Below are 15,500 nucleotides of genomic sequence, written 5' to 3' on the forward strand. Positions count from 1 at the left end.
TGCATCTGGCCTTAGGGAAGGTGTCTGGACTTCAAGTCTTGCTCCCCGTGTCTGGGGAACTTGGGGAGCCCATCTGGGTAAAGGGGTGCCTTTAGAAACCGTCAAGGTGCGAGGCCACCTTTTATCTCTGGGACTTCAGGCCGGCCACATTTTCTGCTGTGGGAAAGTGGGAGGGAGGATTATTCAGAGTGTGGGTGATATGTAGCCATAACAACATTCTTTCTCAGAGAGTCAAGGTCATTTGGCCCTGCAGCTGTGAGGAGGTGCCTGATTGGGCCATGGGATGGGCGTGTGGGTGCTGGGCAGGGGCTTGAACTTTTCTTTGGGTGGGGAAAACCTGGAAACTTTCGGATTTGGGTTTCCCCAGATGTGCCAAGATGACGTCTCTAATAAAATGGAACTCAAGCCTCGGAGTCTTCTTTCGTTTGGGGTCTTACTTGGACCCTGGCACTAAGCTCAGCTAGGATGGGGTTGGGTGCCTTCTATGCTAGATGCTGTCTTCAGAGGTTACATAGCCCAGGGCTTTGCATGAACGTGGCACATGGTTTAAGCATCACAGGTTGTGTTTAATGTAGCATTTGCACCTGTTTAAGGTGGATTTATGGTTGAGTGGGAATTCAGTGAGTGAATTTTGCGACTGACTCTTGAGATGTAGTTGCAGGGAAAGGTTTTTGGACAGTTCTGTGGAGGAGATGGGTGGGTGCGTTGTGGGGAGGGTCCTTCCTCCTTTCCCTTCCCTCCTTCCTTCCTTCCCTCCCTTCCCCTTCCTTCCTTTCTTCCTTCCTTTCTTGCTTCCTTTTTTCCTTCCTTCCTTCCTTTGTTCCCTTCCTACCTGCCTGCCTTCCTCTCCTTTTCCTTCCTCCTTCTTTCTTCTTTCTTTCTTTCTTTCTCTCCCCCTCTCCCTCTCTCCCTCCCTCTCTACTTTCTTTCTCTATTTCTCTGTCTTTCTTTCTATCTTCTTTCTTTCCCTCCTTCTTCCTCTCTCCTTCTTTCCCTCCATCTCTACTTTCTTTCTTTCTCTACTTCTCTCTCTCTCTCTCTTTCTTTCTTCTTTCTCTCCCTCCCTCCCTCTCCCTTTCTTTCTTTCTCTTCTCTCTCCCTTTCTTTCTCCCACATTAATTAACCAGACTTCCTTCTTTCAGAACTACTGGAGTACTGCTGGGTCTCAGCTGGACAGCCAAAGGTAAGAAAGGGAAACCTATGCCAGCTGAAGACTGTTTGAGGTCTTGCGGGGGTGGGGGTGGGGCAGAAATCTCAAAGGTGTTCGTGAATATGTGGAAGGGGGCCACCTTTGGCACCAGAGGTGTCTGCATGGCGGGGGGAGGGGTCTTCAAAGACCCCAAGAGCAAAACAGGGCGTCCTTCTCTTCTCTCTACCAGCAACAGTCAAGATCTGGTTAAATTTGAATTGAGATTCTCTGTCCTTCAGGTCAGGGTGTGTCCCAAAGGTGCTTTTTTTTCAGGAGGCAACTGGACTTTCTGGTTTTTCTTTGAAGACGTTTCGCTCCTCATCCAAGAAGCTTCTTCAGCTCTGAGTGGGTGGAGGGGAATGGGAGGATTGACGCCCCTTGCAGACAGAGCTGGTCATTTGCATCCACTGAGAGGGTCGTTGAGGCCACTTGGAGCTTCTTCGTCTGTGTCCTCAGGGTCACCTGTGCATGGAACCTTCTTGCAGGAAGTTCCTGCAACCCAGAAGGCTCCACCCCCATTTGCACCCCTCAGGTGACCCTCTCAGGACACAGATAAAACCTCCAAGTGGCCTCAACGACCCTCTCAGAGGATGCCAATCACCAGCTCTGACTGCAAGGAAGACAAACCCTTCCCTACCCCATCCAATCCAATCAGAGCTGAAGAAGCTCCTTGGATGGGAAGCGAAACGTCTTCAAAAGGAAAAGCCAGAAAGTCCAGTTGCCTCCTGGGGAAAAAAAGCACCTGTGGGTCAGATCTGATGAGCGCTTGGAGGGCCGGTGGCTGGATAGGGGAGGTGAAAGAAATGCTACTTAAAGAGGGGACCCCCACGTTTTACCCCTGCCCAAGAAAGGACCCATCCCAGACCTGACCCTGACCCACGTTAAAACTGCATGTCACCTCATACCCCCCACTCAGAGGAGGATAACGGGGGTCAGCACAGCCCTTGAGGCTGATGGGTCTTCCCCCCACAACTCAGAAACCTCCCCCGGCCCCTGACCATCCTTCATGAATGGCCTGTTGTGGCCCTCACCTCCATACAGGGAGACCTCCACTTGTCACAGTTCGTTTAGTGACGGTTCAAAGTTACAACGGCCCTGAAAAAATGTGACTTAGGACCGTTTTTTCACAGTTTCCACCTTTTTAGCACGCTCGTGTGATCAAAGTCCAGCTCATATAAATATGACTCATATTTATGACGGTCACAGAGCCCCGGGGTCACGCGATCCCCTTTTGCGACCTTCCGACGAGACAAGGAGGGAGCCACTTAACAACCAGGTGACTCATTTAGTAACTGCAGTGATTCACTTAACAACGGCGGCAACTGTGGATATTGTCTAGGTATTAAGAATAATTTAAATTTAAGGTGGAAATAGGGGAAGAAAATAATGGGGCTGAAATTGGAATGGAAATGTGATGTGAAACAAGTTAGATATAAGAGAGAACGTAAAAAGGGGGGAAACACTTTGTAAAAGAATTTAAAAATTTGTAACAAAAAAAAAATCTTGCAAAAAAACAACAACCCCAACTGTGGCAAGAGAGGTCGTAAAATGGGGGAAAACTCACTTAACAAACATCTCACTTAGCCCCATGAATGTTGGGCTCAATTTGTGGTCGTACGTTGAGGAATTACCTGCAACCTTATGTCTCAAACTGATTGATTGACTGTTGGTATCTTGGCTTGTTCAGTCCACATTCAGATGGGCTTTGGGAATCTTGTGAGAACTCAACCAGCCATTCCTGGTTTCTCTTCCGCAGGGATCCTTCCGGGCTGCAGGACCACCAAGCCAATGAGCCTGGGCATGCCCCCCCTGAGCAAGATTTGTCCAAAGCGGGGCACCCCCTGCGGGAAGGTAAGGCTCCATAGAGGCTAAATCGTACCAAGAACGGTTGCAGGGATTGGGTCTCTCCAGCCCAAGGGTCTCCAAACTCAGCCATTTTAAGATTTGTGGACTTCAACTCCCAGAATTCCCCCAGCTGGCTAGGGAGCCCTGGGAGTTGAAGTCCATAAGTCTTCAAGTGGTCAAGGTTGGAGACCCCTGTTTTAGGGGTGTCTCTCCTGCTTAGGGCTTGGCCACCCCACAACTCCTTAGCCGGCATGGAGGGCAGGAGTGGAGGTCTGATTGAGATGGACCCAAATCCATCCTCGGTGCATTTTGAGAGCTGTGTCCCAAAAAACCATGGATTGTGGGCAGCCTGCAGAGCGTAAACTTTGGAGACAAATTCTGGGCCCAGCTGAGGCCCTTGGCTGGCTTCAGGGTGAAGGACAGGATGCTTTCCCCAGGCCCCTTTCGTGGAAACCCCACTTCCACAGATGCGGCCTTCTTTCTTTGTTCCCCTCCCATAGGAAATATTCTTCTTCTTGGAAATATTTTATTATTTTGCAACCAACTATTGCAAAGCCATTCTTCTGGTGGCCCATCTGGTTTGCTAGTTGTTTGCACCATCCAGCGAGAAGGAGGAGGAGGAGGAGGAGGAGGAGGAGGAGGAGGACTGTGGGGTCCTTTGTGCTCTCTGAGCTTGGTGGTTTTCTTACAGATGTTTCATGGCCCAACTAGGTAACATCATCAGTGCTAGAAGGGAGTGGGGTTTGTGGAGAGGAGGAGGAGGAGGAGGAGGAGGGAGAAGAAGAAGAAGAAGAAGGAGGAGGAGGAGGAGGAGGAGGAGGAGGAGGAGGAGGAGGAAGAAGAAGAAGAAGAAGAAGAAGAAGAAGAAGAAGAAGAAGAAGAAGAAGAAGAAGAAGAAGAAGAAGAAGAAGAAGAAGAAGAAGAAGAAGAAGAAGAATAATAATTATGGGGTCCTTGGTACTCTCTGAGCTTGTTAGTTTCCTTACCAATGTTTCATGACCCAACTAGGGAACCTCATCAGTGCTAGAAGGGAGAGAGGTTTGTTGAGAAGAGGGAGGAGGAGGAGGAGAAGGAGAAGGAGAAGAGCAAGACAACTGTGGGGTCCTTGGTGCTTTCTGAGCTTGGTGGTTTCCTTACCAATGCTTCATGACCCAACTAGGGAATATCATCAGTACTGGAAGGGAGAGAGGTTTGTTGAGAGGAGGAAGAGGAGGAGGAGGAGGTCCTTGGTACTCTCTAAGCTTGAGGGTTTTCTTGGAGATGTTTCATGATCCAACTAGGCTCATCAGGGTTAGAAGGAGAAGGAAGAGGAAGAAGATGAGGAGGACAACTTTGGGTATCTTGTTGCTCTTTGAGCTTAGTGGTTTTCTTGCAGACGTTTCATTTCCTGACTAGGTAATATCATCAGTGTTAGAAGGGAGTGGGGTGTACAGGGATGAGGGGGAGAGGAGGAGGAGGAGGACTGTGGGTCCTTGGTGCTCTCTGAACTTGATGGTTTTCTGGCAGATGTTTCATGGCCCAACTAGGGAACATCATCAGTGCCAGAAGGAAGGGGGCTTTGGGAGGAGGGGGAGGTCTGGTTTTTGACATCTTATACATATTCTCTTTATATGCAGTTGACATTTTATAGTTTTGAGACCACAGTTTTTGCCATTTCTCTAGGTCAATCCCATGCCCAAAGTTTCCCCCCCAAGCTAACATCGTTTCTTTAACTTGCTCTTCTTGTAGCTTCACCTCTAAGAGACAGCCATGAAGTTTTTTAATTACCTTCTGTGGGGTTCCTGACCCTCCAAATATCTGGAGAAAAGGAGAGGAGTTACTTTTAACCCCAAGGAGCCAAGCATGGGGGGGGAGGAGGGGAAGGGGAAGGGGGGAGCTGTTCCCATGTGGTTCCCACCCATGTTTCCTCTGCTGGCCTTTGAAATGCCCCCCAGGGGAGAAGGAGGGGCAATGCCAAGCCAGGATTCCCTCCGTGGTCAGCTAAAGTCAGGGCTGGCTCTGCCCTTCAGCCAACCGTAGGATTAGCCCCCAGGGTCTTCCCTTGCTCTTTCCAATGTCTAGATCGGCTAAAATAACCTTTCTTTCTTCCTTCTTTCTTTTTCTCCATTATTCTCTCCATCCCTCCATCCTTTTCCTCCCTCCCTCCCTCCTGCCCTTTTCCCACATCTCCTTTCCTCTCTCCTTCCTTCCTTTCCTTCCCTGCTCCCTCTCTTTCTCTTCCACGCCTTATCCCTCTCTCCCTCTTTCCCACTCTCCTTCCTTCCTTCCTTCCTTCCTTCCTTCCTTCTTTCCTTCCCTCCCTCTCTCCTCCCTCCTTCCCTCTCTGCCTAGGAGGCCCCCTTCTGTTCAAGGAAGTCCAGTTTGTCTTCAATTCCCAGCAGCTGAACGGGACACAGCGAGTCCTCCTGGATAATGTCATCTCGCCAAGCGAGTGCCAGGAGCTGGAGCACATCGCCAACGTGAGTAACTGCCCCTCGGTGGGTGCCAAAGCAGAGGGCACCTCCGAGTAGGGGTCCAGTGGCCATTGGAGGCCCATGGGGGTTGCCTGGCCCGTCTCCGTGAATAGAGGTCATCATGAAGCCTCTTGGAGACTGAGCCCTTGAAGGTCTTACGCTGAGGGAGATGCCATCAATTGGATCAATAGTTGTCCAACATCTTCTTGAAAACCTCCGATGATGGAGCAACCGTAACTTCTTGTGGCAAGCTGTTCTTCTGGTTAATTGTCCTCCCTGTTAGGAAGTTTCTCCTCAGTTCTAAGTTGCTTCTCTCCTTGATTAGTTTCCACCCATTGCTTCTTGTTCTACCCTCAGGTGCCTTGGAGAACAGTTTGACTCCCTCTTCTTTGTGGCAACCCCTGAGATATTGGAAGACTTCTATCATGTCTCCCCTAGTCCTTCTTTCTATTAAACTAGACATCCCCAGTTCCTGCAACCGTTCTTCCTATGTTTTAGCTTCCAGAGCCCTAACCATTAGTCTTCTCCTGCAGAACATCCTCCTGGCTGGTGATGGCTACAGGGGGAAGACCTCTCCTCACACCCCGAATGAGAAGTTCGAAGGAGCCACCATCCTCAATGCTCTGAAGGTAAGAAAGTGTTGTGTCAAGCTGGGCCTGTCCTCCTGTGTGGTGAGAACATCTGGAGACCCCCAAGGCTGGTTTAGATCAAGCCCATCAGCAGCTGATGAGACAACCGTGGGACTAACGTGATCCTCCTGAAAGGTTCTAAAATGGGGCACAACTCACTTAACAACAAATATTTGGGGCTCAATTGTAGTTTTTTTTAATTTATAATTTTTATAATTTTTATAAACTTGTACAGGGGTTTAAAGTTTAATTCGATTTTAATTATATTTATTATTATTTGTATAGTTTTTAATTTGGTACCTGTACACCGCCCCGAGTCCCTTTGGGGAGAGGGGGCGGTCTAGAAATCAAAATAAATAAATAAATAAATAAATAAATAAATAAATAAATAAATAAATGAATGAATGAATGAATGAATGAATGAATGAATGAATGAATAAATAAATAATAAATAAATAAATAAATAAATAAATAAATAAATAAATAAATAAATAAATAGTTGTAATTCCAGTGTGAAAAATGGTCATAAATCCCTTTTCTTGGTGCCGTGGTAACTTTGAACACTTACTAAACGAATGGATGAAAGTCAAGGACTAACAGAGAGAAGGGGGGAGGGAGGGAGGGAGGGAGGGGGAGAGAAAGAGAGAGGGAGAGAAGGAAAGAAAGAGAGTGAGTAAAAGAGAAAGAGAGGAACAAAGAAAGAGAAAGGGAGAGAGGAACGAAAGAGAAAAAGAGAGTAGGAGAGAGAGGGAGGGAAAGAAAGAAAAGAGAGTGAAAGAGAAAGAGAGAAACAAAAAGAAAGAAAGAAAGGGAAAGAGAGAGAGAGAGAGAGAGACAGAGGGAGGGAGGGAGAGAGCAGGAACAAAAGAGAGAGAAAGAGAGGGAGAGGTAAAGAAATAAAGAGGGAGAGAGAATTTTTTTCTCATTTCATCTGCCTGCAGCTGGGCTATGAGGGGCGGATCCCTTTGAGAAGCGCCCGCCTCTTCTACGACGTCAGTGAGAAAGCACGGAGGATCGTGGAGTCCTACTTCATGCTGAATTCCACCCTCTACTTCTCTTACACCCACCTGGTGTGCCGCACGGCCCTGTCAGGTAAGGGGGAGGGAGGCTGGGGTAGGGCAGGGCTCTCCAACCTCTGGACTTCAACCCCCAGAATTCCCCAGCCAGCCCTGCCTCTTTTCTTCCCTCCCACCTCTTGGAGCGGGGAGGTTGCAGAGAAAGGGATCCCAAGAGAGCGAGCAGATCCCAAGGGGGACCCGCAAAAGAAGGCCTTCCTGTCAGGGAATTCGGGGGGTTGAAGTCCGCAGGTCTTCAAGTGGCTGAGTTTGGGGACCCCTGGGGTGAAGGAATTGGGGGAGGGTCTTAGAGGAGTGCAGGAGGTGGGCAAGGACCACGGGGTCTTGGGGAGTGGGTCAGCAAGGCGTGTGGGGCCACCGTGAGGCCTTCAGTGCTCGGTTCCTTCAGGTCAGCAGGAACGGAGGGAGGACCTCAGCCACCCCATCCACGCAGACAATTGTCTCCTGGACCCCGAGGCCAACGAGTGCTGGAAGGAGCCCCCGGCCTACACCTTCCGGGACTACAGGTGGGTGGGTGGGTCGCTCGTGACCCTGAAGGTAAGAAGGGGCTTCGGGTGCTCTTCACCAAGACCAAGTAGAGGAATCTAGAGCAGGGGGTTGGACTAGAAGACCTCCAAGGTCCCTTCCAACTCTTTATTCTGTTCTTCCTTCCTTCCTTCTTTCCCTCCATCCCTCCCTTCCTTCCTTCCTTCCTTCACTCCCTTCACTCTTTCCCTCCTCCCCCTTCCTTTCCTTTCCCTTCCTTTCTTCCTTCCTCCCCCCTCTTTCCTTCCTTTTTTCCCTCCCTCCCTTCCCCTTCCTTCCCCCCTCCCTCTCCTTTCCTTCCCCTTCCTTCCTTCCTTCCTTCCCCTTCTTTTCTTCCTTCCTCCTCCCCTTCCTTCCTTTCTTCTTTCCCTCCTTCCTCCCTTCCTTTCTTCTTTCCTTTTCCTTCTTTCCCTCCCTTCCCCTTCCTTCCCTCCCTCCCCTTTCCTTCCCCTTCCTTTCTTCCTTCCTCCTCGCCCTCCTTCCTTCCTTCTTTCCCTCCTTCCTTCCTTTCTTCTTTCCTTTTCCTTCTTTTCCTCCCTTCCCCTTCCTTCCTTCCTTTCTTCTTTCCCTCCGTCCCTTTCCTTTCCCTTCCTTCTCTCCCTCCCTCCTTCCTTCCTTCTTTCCCTCCTTCCCTTCCACTTCCTTCCTGATGGTTTTTAGGAAGAAACAGCTGTTTGTCTGGAGTTATATGGAGGCTGGACTAGATGACCTCCAAGGTCCCTTCCAACAGCCTTGTTCTGTCATTCTGTCTGCCTTCAAGGGCCAATACCCTTCCAGGTGGCTCTACTGAAGGGAAGGCGGAAGGACCACTAGGCTCTCCAGCCGTGTGGCCTCCACCCCAGTGGGCAACGCAGCCCCCTCTACCCGCCTCTCAACCCTCGGAATCCTCCCAGGGAGCCTCCTTCCCCTCCCCTTGGCAGCTGCCCCTCTCCCCTCCGGCTGGGCGGAAGGCCTCGTCCTGCCCTCTCTGCTGACGTTGGCAGCCCCTCACAGGAGGAGGCGGCCCCCCTGGTGGCCTCCAGCTTCACCTGTTGGGTGGAAACCTGCTTCAAAGTCCCCTTCCTCTCCTTTTGCAGCGCTCTGGTCTACATAAACAGCGACTTTGAAGGCGGAGAATTCATTTTCACGGAGATGGATGCCAAGACAGTCACGGTGAGTAGATACCTGGGCAGGTAAGGGGCTCTTCGCTTAGTGACCGTTCAGAGTTACGACGGCAGTGAAAAAATGGCTCCTGACCACTGTTCACACTTGCGACCGTCGCAGGTCACGTGATGAGGATCCAGGGGCTTGGCGGCAGGCGTGTCCTTACGATGGTTGCCGTGTCTTGGGGGAGGGGGGGGTCACGGGACTTCCACTTTTGCAGCCTCCTGGGGAAACCAGATTCACTTAACGATCGTCACTAACAACTGTAGTGATTCGCTTAACAGCGGTGGCAAGAAAAGTCGTGATGTGGGGCCAAACTCTCTTAACCACTGTCCAAATGTGGGGCTCAATTAATGGTCGTAAGTCGAGGACTACCTGCCTCTGACAGGCAAGAAGAGGTTGGCTGGTTGCTCCGTTGGGCCCCGACCGACCCGAGCTCCTCCCTCCCTGCCCCCTCCTTCCAGGCCTCCATCCAACCCAAATGTGGGCGAATGGTCAGCTTCTCCTCTGGCGCAGAAAACCCCCATGGAGTCAAGGCTGTCACCAGAGGCCAGCGATGCGCCGTGGCTCTGTGGTTCACCCTCAACCCCCTTTACCGGGAACTGGTGAGTCCAAAGGAGGGAGGGGAGGGGAGGGGAAGAAACTGAAGGAGAGAGGGAGGAAGAGAGCGGGAGGAAGGAAGGACACGGAAGGACACTTTGGCAAAGGGACAAAATCAGTGGACCAGAGGGAATGCCGTCGATATAGTTTACTTGGACTTCAGTAAGGCTTTTGATAAGGTAGACCATAACCTACTATTAGATAAAGTAGAAGAATGTGGGTTAGACAGCATCACCACCAGATGGATTGGTAACTGGCTGACCAACCGCACTCAACGCGTAGTCCTCAATGGAACTGCATCTACATGGAGGGAAGTATGCAGTGGAGTACCCCAAGGCTCTGTTTTAGGCCCAGTACTCTTCAACATCTTCATCAATGATTTGGATGAGGGAATAAATGGGGAACTCATCAAATTTGCAGATGACACCAAGCTGGCAGGAATAGCCAAAACACTCCAGAAGACAGGCTTAAGATACAGAAGGATCTTGACAAACTTGAACATTGGGCACTATCTAATAAAATGAAATTCAATGGTGAAAAGAGTAAGGTTCTACATTTAGGCAACAAAAACGGAATGCATAGGTACACTATAGGTGGTATCTTGCTCAATAGTAGTAACTGTGAGAGAGATCTTGGAGTCCTAGTGGACAACCATTTAAATAGGAGCCAGCCGTGTGCAGCAGCTGCCAAAAAAGCCAACACAGTTCTAGGCTGCATCAACAGAGGGATGGAATCAAGATCACGTGAAGTGTTAATACCACTTTATAATGCCTTGGTAAGGCCACACTTGGAATACTGCATTCAGTTCTGGTCGCCACGATGTAAAAAAGATGTGGAGACTCTAGAAAGAGTGCAGAGAAGAGCAAGAAAGATGATTAGGGGACTGGAGACTAAAACATACGAAGAACGGTTGCAGGAACTGGGTATGTCTAGTTTAATAGAAAGAAGGACTAGGGGAGACATGATAGCAGTCTTCCAATATCTCAGGGGTTGCCACAAAGAAGAGGGAGTCAAACTATTCTCCAAAGCACCTGAGGGTAGGACAAGAAGCAATGGGTGGAAACTAATCAAGGAGAGAAGCAACTTAGAACTGAAGAGAAATTTCCTGACAGTGAGAACAATGAATCAGTGGAACAGAAGTTGCCTCCAGAAGTTGTGAATGCCCCAACACTGGAAGTCTTTAAGAAGATGTTGGATAACCATTTGTCTGGAACAGTATAGGGTTTCTTGCTTGGCAGGGGGTTGGACTAGAAGACCTCCAAGGTCCCTTCCAACTCTGCTATTGCATTATTGCATTATTGTATTATAAGAAGGAAGGAAGAGAGGAGAGAAAAGGAAAGGGAGGAAGGGAAAGGAATGGAAAGGAAGAAATTGAAGGAGAGAAAAAGGAAGGGAACAAGAGGAAGCAAGGAAGGAAGGAACTGAAGGAGAGAAAGGAAGAGAGCAGGAGGGAGGGAGGGAGGACGGACATGGGAGAAGGAAAGAAGGAGAGGAAAGGGAGGAAGGAAGGAAGGAAACATTGAAGGAGGATGGAGGAGAGAGAGAGTGGGAAGGAAGGAGGGAAAGAAGGAGAGGAGGAGAGCAGGTTGATGGTAGGTCAGAATCCTGAGTCCGTGAGCTCCTTTGCAGGCCAACCTCTTTCCTTTCCAGTCAGAGTTTTTGGCCTCCAGCAAAGAGCCCTGCAGCTGCCTGGGGGTCCTCTGAAAAGACCCCCCCCCAACTCCTGAGGTGTAACTTCCAGCACTTCCAGTTGCTTCTGACTTTTTCTCCCAACTACAACCTGGGACTATTACTTGTAGAAGGGCGCCCCCAAGTGGCTAAGAAAAAACCCACCAAGGGCACCAGTGGAAAAATGGGGCTGGAGTCTTCCTGCTCTTCAGACGTTTGCCTGACTTCCTTCTCCCACCGAAGCTCCGTTTGATGCTACCCTTATATAAGGACACACTCATTGCATAATTATTCATTAGGAGCTACTATTCCCAGTGCCAGCCCAAAATACCCAACGTCCGTCTGTCTGTCACCCTTTAAAGCAGGGACTTTGAAGAACAGGAATAAAACGCAGACTTCTGTCTTTTTTTTCAAGAGGTAGCTGAGATTTCTGGTTTTTTCTTCAAAGACGTTTCTCTTCTCATCCAAGAAGCTTCTTCTGCTCTGACTGGACACAGAGAAACCTCCAAGTGGCCTCAACGGCCCCCTCAAAGGATGCAAAGGACCAGCATAAATCCTTCCATTCCCCACCATCCAGTCAGAGCTGAGGAAGCTTCTGGGAGGAGAAGCGAAACATCTTCAAAAGAAAAAGAAAAACCAGAAAGTCCAGTTGGAAAAAAACACCTTTGGGGAAAGCAGAGATTATAAATGGAAGGAAGAACAAGTTTAAAATCTCTGACTGAAAATAAAATAAAAAGTTAAAAATTCAGAAGGCTAAAAGGTTCCCAAGGGGGTGTCCGTCCTCCCTCCCAGGGCTGCATCACACTAGGCTCATGTAACTATAACCAATCTACAATAGCCTAATTTAATTACAACTAATGCAGAGTTCCTTGAGAAATAGAGATACCTGTATTTTATTGCTCTTATTATTTTGCTTCTGTCCTGTTTAGTCCACTACCACAGCAGGAACTCTGAGAGGGATCTTGGAGTCTTAGTGGACAACCAGATAAATTGGAGCCAGCCATATGCGGCAGCAGCCAAAAAAGCCAATGCAATCCTAAATTGCATTAACAGAGGGATACAATCAAGATCAAGGGAGGTACTGATACCCCTCTATAAAGCCTTAGTAAGTCCACACCTAGAATCCTGCATCCAGTTTTGGTCCCCACACCATAAAGAAGATGTGGAGACTCTAGAAAGAGTGCAGAGAAGAGCAACCAAGAGGATTAGGGGACTGGAGGCTAAAACATATGAAGAACGGTTGCAGGAACTGGGCATGGCTGGTCTAGGGAAGAGAAGGACCAGGGGAGACAGGAGAGCATCTTCCAATATTTGAGGGGCTGTAAAAGAGAGGAGGGGGAGATCAAGCTATTTTCCCAAGCCCCTGAAGGCCAGAGAAGGAACAATGGATGGAAACTAACCAAGGAGAGATTCAACCTGGAAATAAGGAGGAACTTTCTGACAGTGAGAGCAATCAATCCATGGAACAGAAGTTGCCTTCGGAAGTTGTGGGAGCTTCATTCTTGGAGGCTTTCAAGAAGAGACTGAACTGCCATTGGTCAGAAATGGGGCAGGGTCTCCTGCTTGGGAGAGGGGTTGGACTAGATGACCTATGAGGTCCCTTTCAACTCTGCTAATCTGTTACACTCTGTTCAATTCCCCCCCCCCCACTTTTTATTATTGTAAGCTGCCTAGACAGTGAATTTTTTAAAAAACAAATAATAAATGGTTTATCCAGATCGGATGAGAGTCAGACCTTTTGAGAATGGGGGGGGTGGGCGTCCTTCCCCCCTGGGTCAGCGTTCACCCCTTGTCCTTTCCCTTTGTCCCTCAGGAGCGAATCCATGCCGACGAGATCATCACCTTGTTAGACCACCAGCCCTTCGGTCCCACCGACCTGGACATCATCAACCCCAAGGATGAGCTATGAGCCAAGCGAAGCCCTCTCCACCCAGAATATTTATTTAATAATATTGGTTGTAAATCTTATGAGAACACTTTCTATTTTTGTACAGAGCCTTGGTAATAATTTAAAGATGGGGTGAAACGGGCAGTGGGGCCCTTCTGGGTTTATCTCCTCCTGCATGAAGTCCTCCAGAACTTTCTGGAGCTTGCTAAGCGGTCATTTGTCTCCGCCATGAGCTTCCTTCAGAAGCTGTGGCTGCTCCATCAACGGAGGGTTTTAAGAAGAGACGAATGTGAATGAATGAGTGAGCCAGAAGGGACCTTGGAGGTCTTCTAGTCCAGCCCTCAGCTCAAGCAGGACAACCTATAGCATTTCAGATAAGCAAGTTATTCCACTGGTTAATTTTCCTTACATTTAGGAACTTTCTCCTTAATTCCAGGTGGCTTCTCTCCTTGATTAATTTCCAAAGATTGAACAGCCATTTGTCCAGAATGATGTAGGGTCTCTTCCTTTATCAAGGGTTTGGACTAGAAGACCTCCAAGGTCCCTTCCAGCTCTATTCTGATTGAAGTCATTGAGAGAAGCAACATGGAATTAAGGAGGAAAGTCCTAAAAGTGAGGACAATTAATCGGTGGAACAACTTGCCACCAGAAGGTGTGGGGGCTCCATTACTGCAGGCTTTTAAGAAGAGACTGGACAGTCACTTGTCTGGAATGGTCTCTCCTGCTTGAGCAGGGGGTTGGACTAGAAGACCTTCAAAGTCCCTTCCAGCTCTATTCTGATTGATTGACTGAATCTGCAGGACAGGTGATCCATTGGTCTTCTTCTTCCAGCTCCAAAAACCTTTTCCAGATGTTTTCCAGAAAAGTCCTCATCGTTGACAACCGTTCCAGCAGTTGTTGGATGGTGTGATTGTCCCACTCGGAGCTGGGGGGAAATTGCCAAGATTGGGAAGCTCCTGTAGAATGAAAAGCATAACAGGGAGCAATGAAATTTTATGTTTACCGTATCTCCCCATGGCTTTCCGTCTGGAAGAAAAATAAGAACGTGTGGGCACTCATACATTGTATGCCCATCGCCTTGTGCCCAATCTAACAATGCTGCCCTTGCCTACAACGGCTAAGTTTATAAATCAGTGTTCCTCAAACTTGGACACTTTAAGATGCACAGACTTCAAGTCCCAGAATCCTGGGAGTTGAAGTCCCTACATCTTAAAGATGCCAGAGTTAAGAAACACTGTCTAGGACAGGGGTCTCCAATCTTGGAAACTTTAAGACTTGTGGACTTCAACTCCCACAATTCCTCAGCCACTGTCTTAAAGTTGCCAAATGGGAGACCTCTGGTCTAGGAACAAAACGGAGGAGAGGAGGAGGAGGAGGATAAATGAGCTCTCTGAGCTTGGTTGTTTTCTTGCAGACGTTTCATGACCCAATTAGGGAATATCATCAGTGCTGGAAGGAAGTGAGGTTGAGTTGTATAGAAACAAGGACCAAACCCCACTCCTGATGATGTTCCCCAGTTGGGTCTCCAAGAAAGCAACCCAGCTCAGACCCCCCCCCCCCCATTTCTGCACTCCTGATTAAGATTCCTCCTTCTTGCTCCTCTACGCTGAACCAACCTCGGATGCAAATCTGCTGGAAATCCACATTCTTGATTTTTTTCCCTGCCAGCTTTTGAAAAGAGAAGAAGCCGTTGGACTTTCAGCAAAGTGCGCTGAAAGAAGGCCGGCTCTGTAAATCTTTTTAAATAAATGAAATAAACTGGATTTGGGCCAAGGAGAGAGCATCCATCCATCCACAGCAACATCGCATAGAAAGGAAATGGAGAGGAATTGGACCACCACATTTTGTCTGAGCCCAGGAGGGATAAATTAAACTCAGAAAACCAACCGGTCTGTGTTTTTCTTCTCCTCTGTTATGGTCTCCTCTTGCCTCTTATCCAATCAGCGCAGGTGACCCTCCACTTGCAACCGTGCGTTTAGTGACCATCTGAAGAGTAAGAATAATAATAACTTTATGGTCACTTTGAATGTTGGCTAATCGGCATACGTTAAAGTGACATTTGGTTGCATGCAGCTCTCAAAGGGACACCATCTCCCATATACACCACATAATATAGCAGAGTAAATGAATAAGGTAAAGTTTCCCTTCACACATATGTGCTAGTCGTTTCCGGCTCTAGGGGGCAGTGCTCATGTCTGTTTCAAAGCCAAAGAGCCAGCGTTCCCTTCCCACCGAAGGTGCTCCCTATTTCCCTCCTTGCATTTTTTACGTGCTTTCAAACTGCTACGTTAGCAGAAGCTGGGACAAGTCACGGGAGCTCACTCCGTTACGTGGCGCTCAGGACTCAAACCACTAATTGCCGACCTTTCTGATTGATAAGCTCAGTGTCTTAGCCATTGAGCCACCGCGTCCCTCCAGTAAATAAATAAGTAAATACAGATAAATACAGAATTATGTCTATGGCCACATATATTATATAAAAGT

General features: G+C 48.6%; 1 protein-coding gene across 3 annotated transcripts in view; it reads left to right on the forward strand.

Moving 5' to 3' along the window:
- The window catches only part of P3H2 (prolyl 3-hydroxylase 2), a 61,412-nt gene extending 46,510 nt beyond the window's left edge, over positions 1-14,902 (forward strand). For 2 of the 3 annotated variants that reach the window (XM_081955544.1, XM_081955542.1), the window contains 9 exons: positions 1,143-1,183; positions 2,946-3,040; positions 5,366-5,493; positions 6,021-6,116; positions 7,058-7,208; positions 7,581-7,698; positions 8,794-8,869; positions 9,325-9,465; positions 12,942-14,902. In XM_081955544.1, coding sequence (XP_081811670.1) covers positions 1,143-1,183; positions 2,946-3,040; positions 5,366-5,493; positions 6,021-6,116; positions 7,058-7,208; positions 7,581-7,698; positions 8,794-8,869; positions 9,325-9,465; positions 12,942-13,037 — 942 coding nt within the window. In that variant the 3' untranslated portion in view covers positions 13,038-14,902. The remainder of the gene's footprint in view (positions 1-1,142; positions 1,184-2,945; positions 3,041-5,365; positions 5,494-6,020; positions 6,117-7,057; positions 7,209-7,580; positions 7,699-8,793; positions 8,870-9,324; positions 9,466-12,941) is intronic. The other variant, XM_081955543.1, reaches the window with a different exon arrangement.
- Positions 14,903-15,500: the final 598 nt, after the last annotated feature.

The sequence above is a fragment of the Natrix helvetica genome (assembly GCF_964273705.1).
Source record: "Natrix helvetica genome assembly, chromosome: 5".
In the NCBI taxonomy this organism is placed as follows: domain Eukaryota; kingdom Metazoa; phylum Chordata; class Lepidosauria; order Squamata; family Natricidae; genus Natrix; species Natrix helvetica.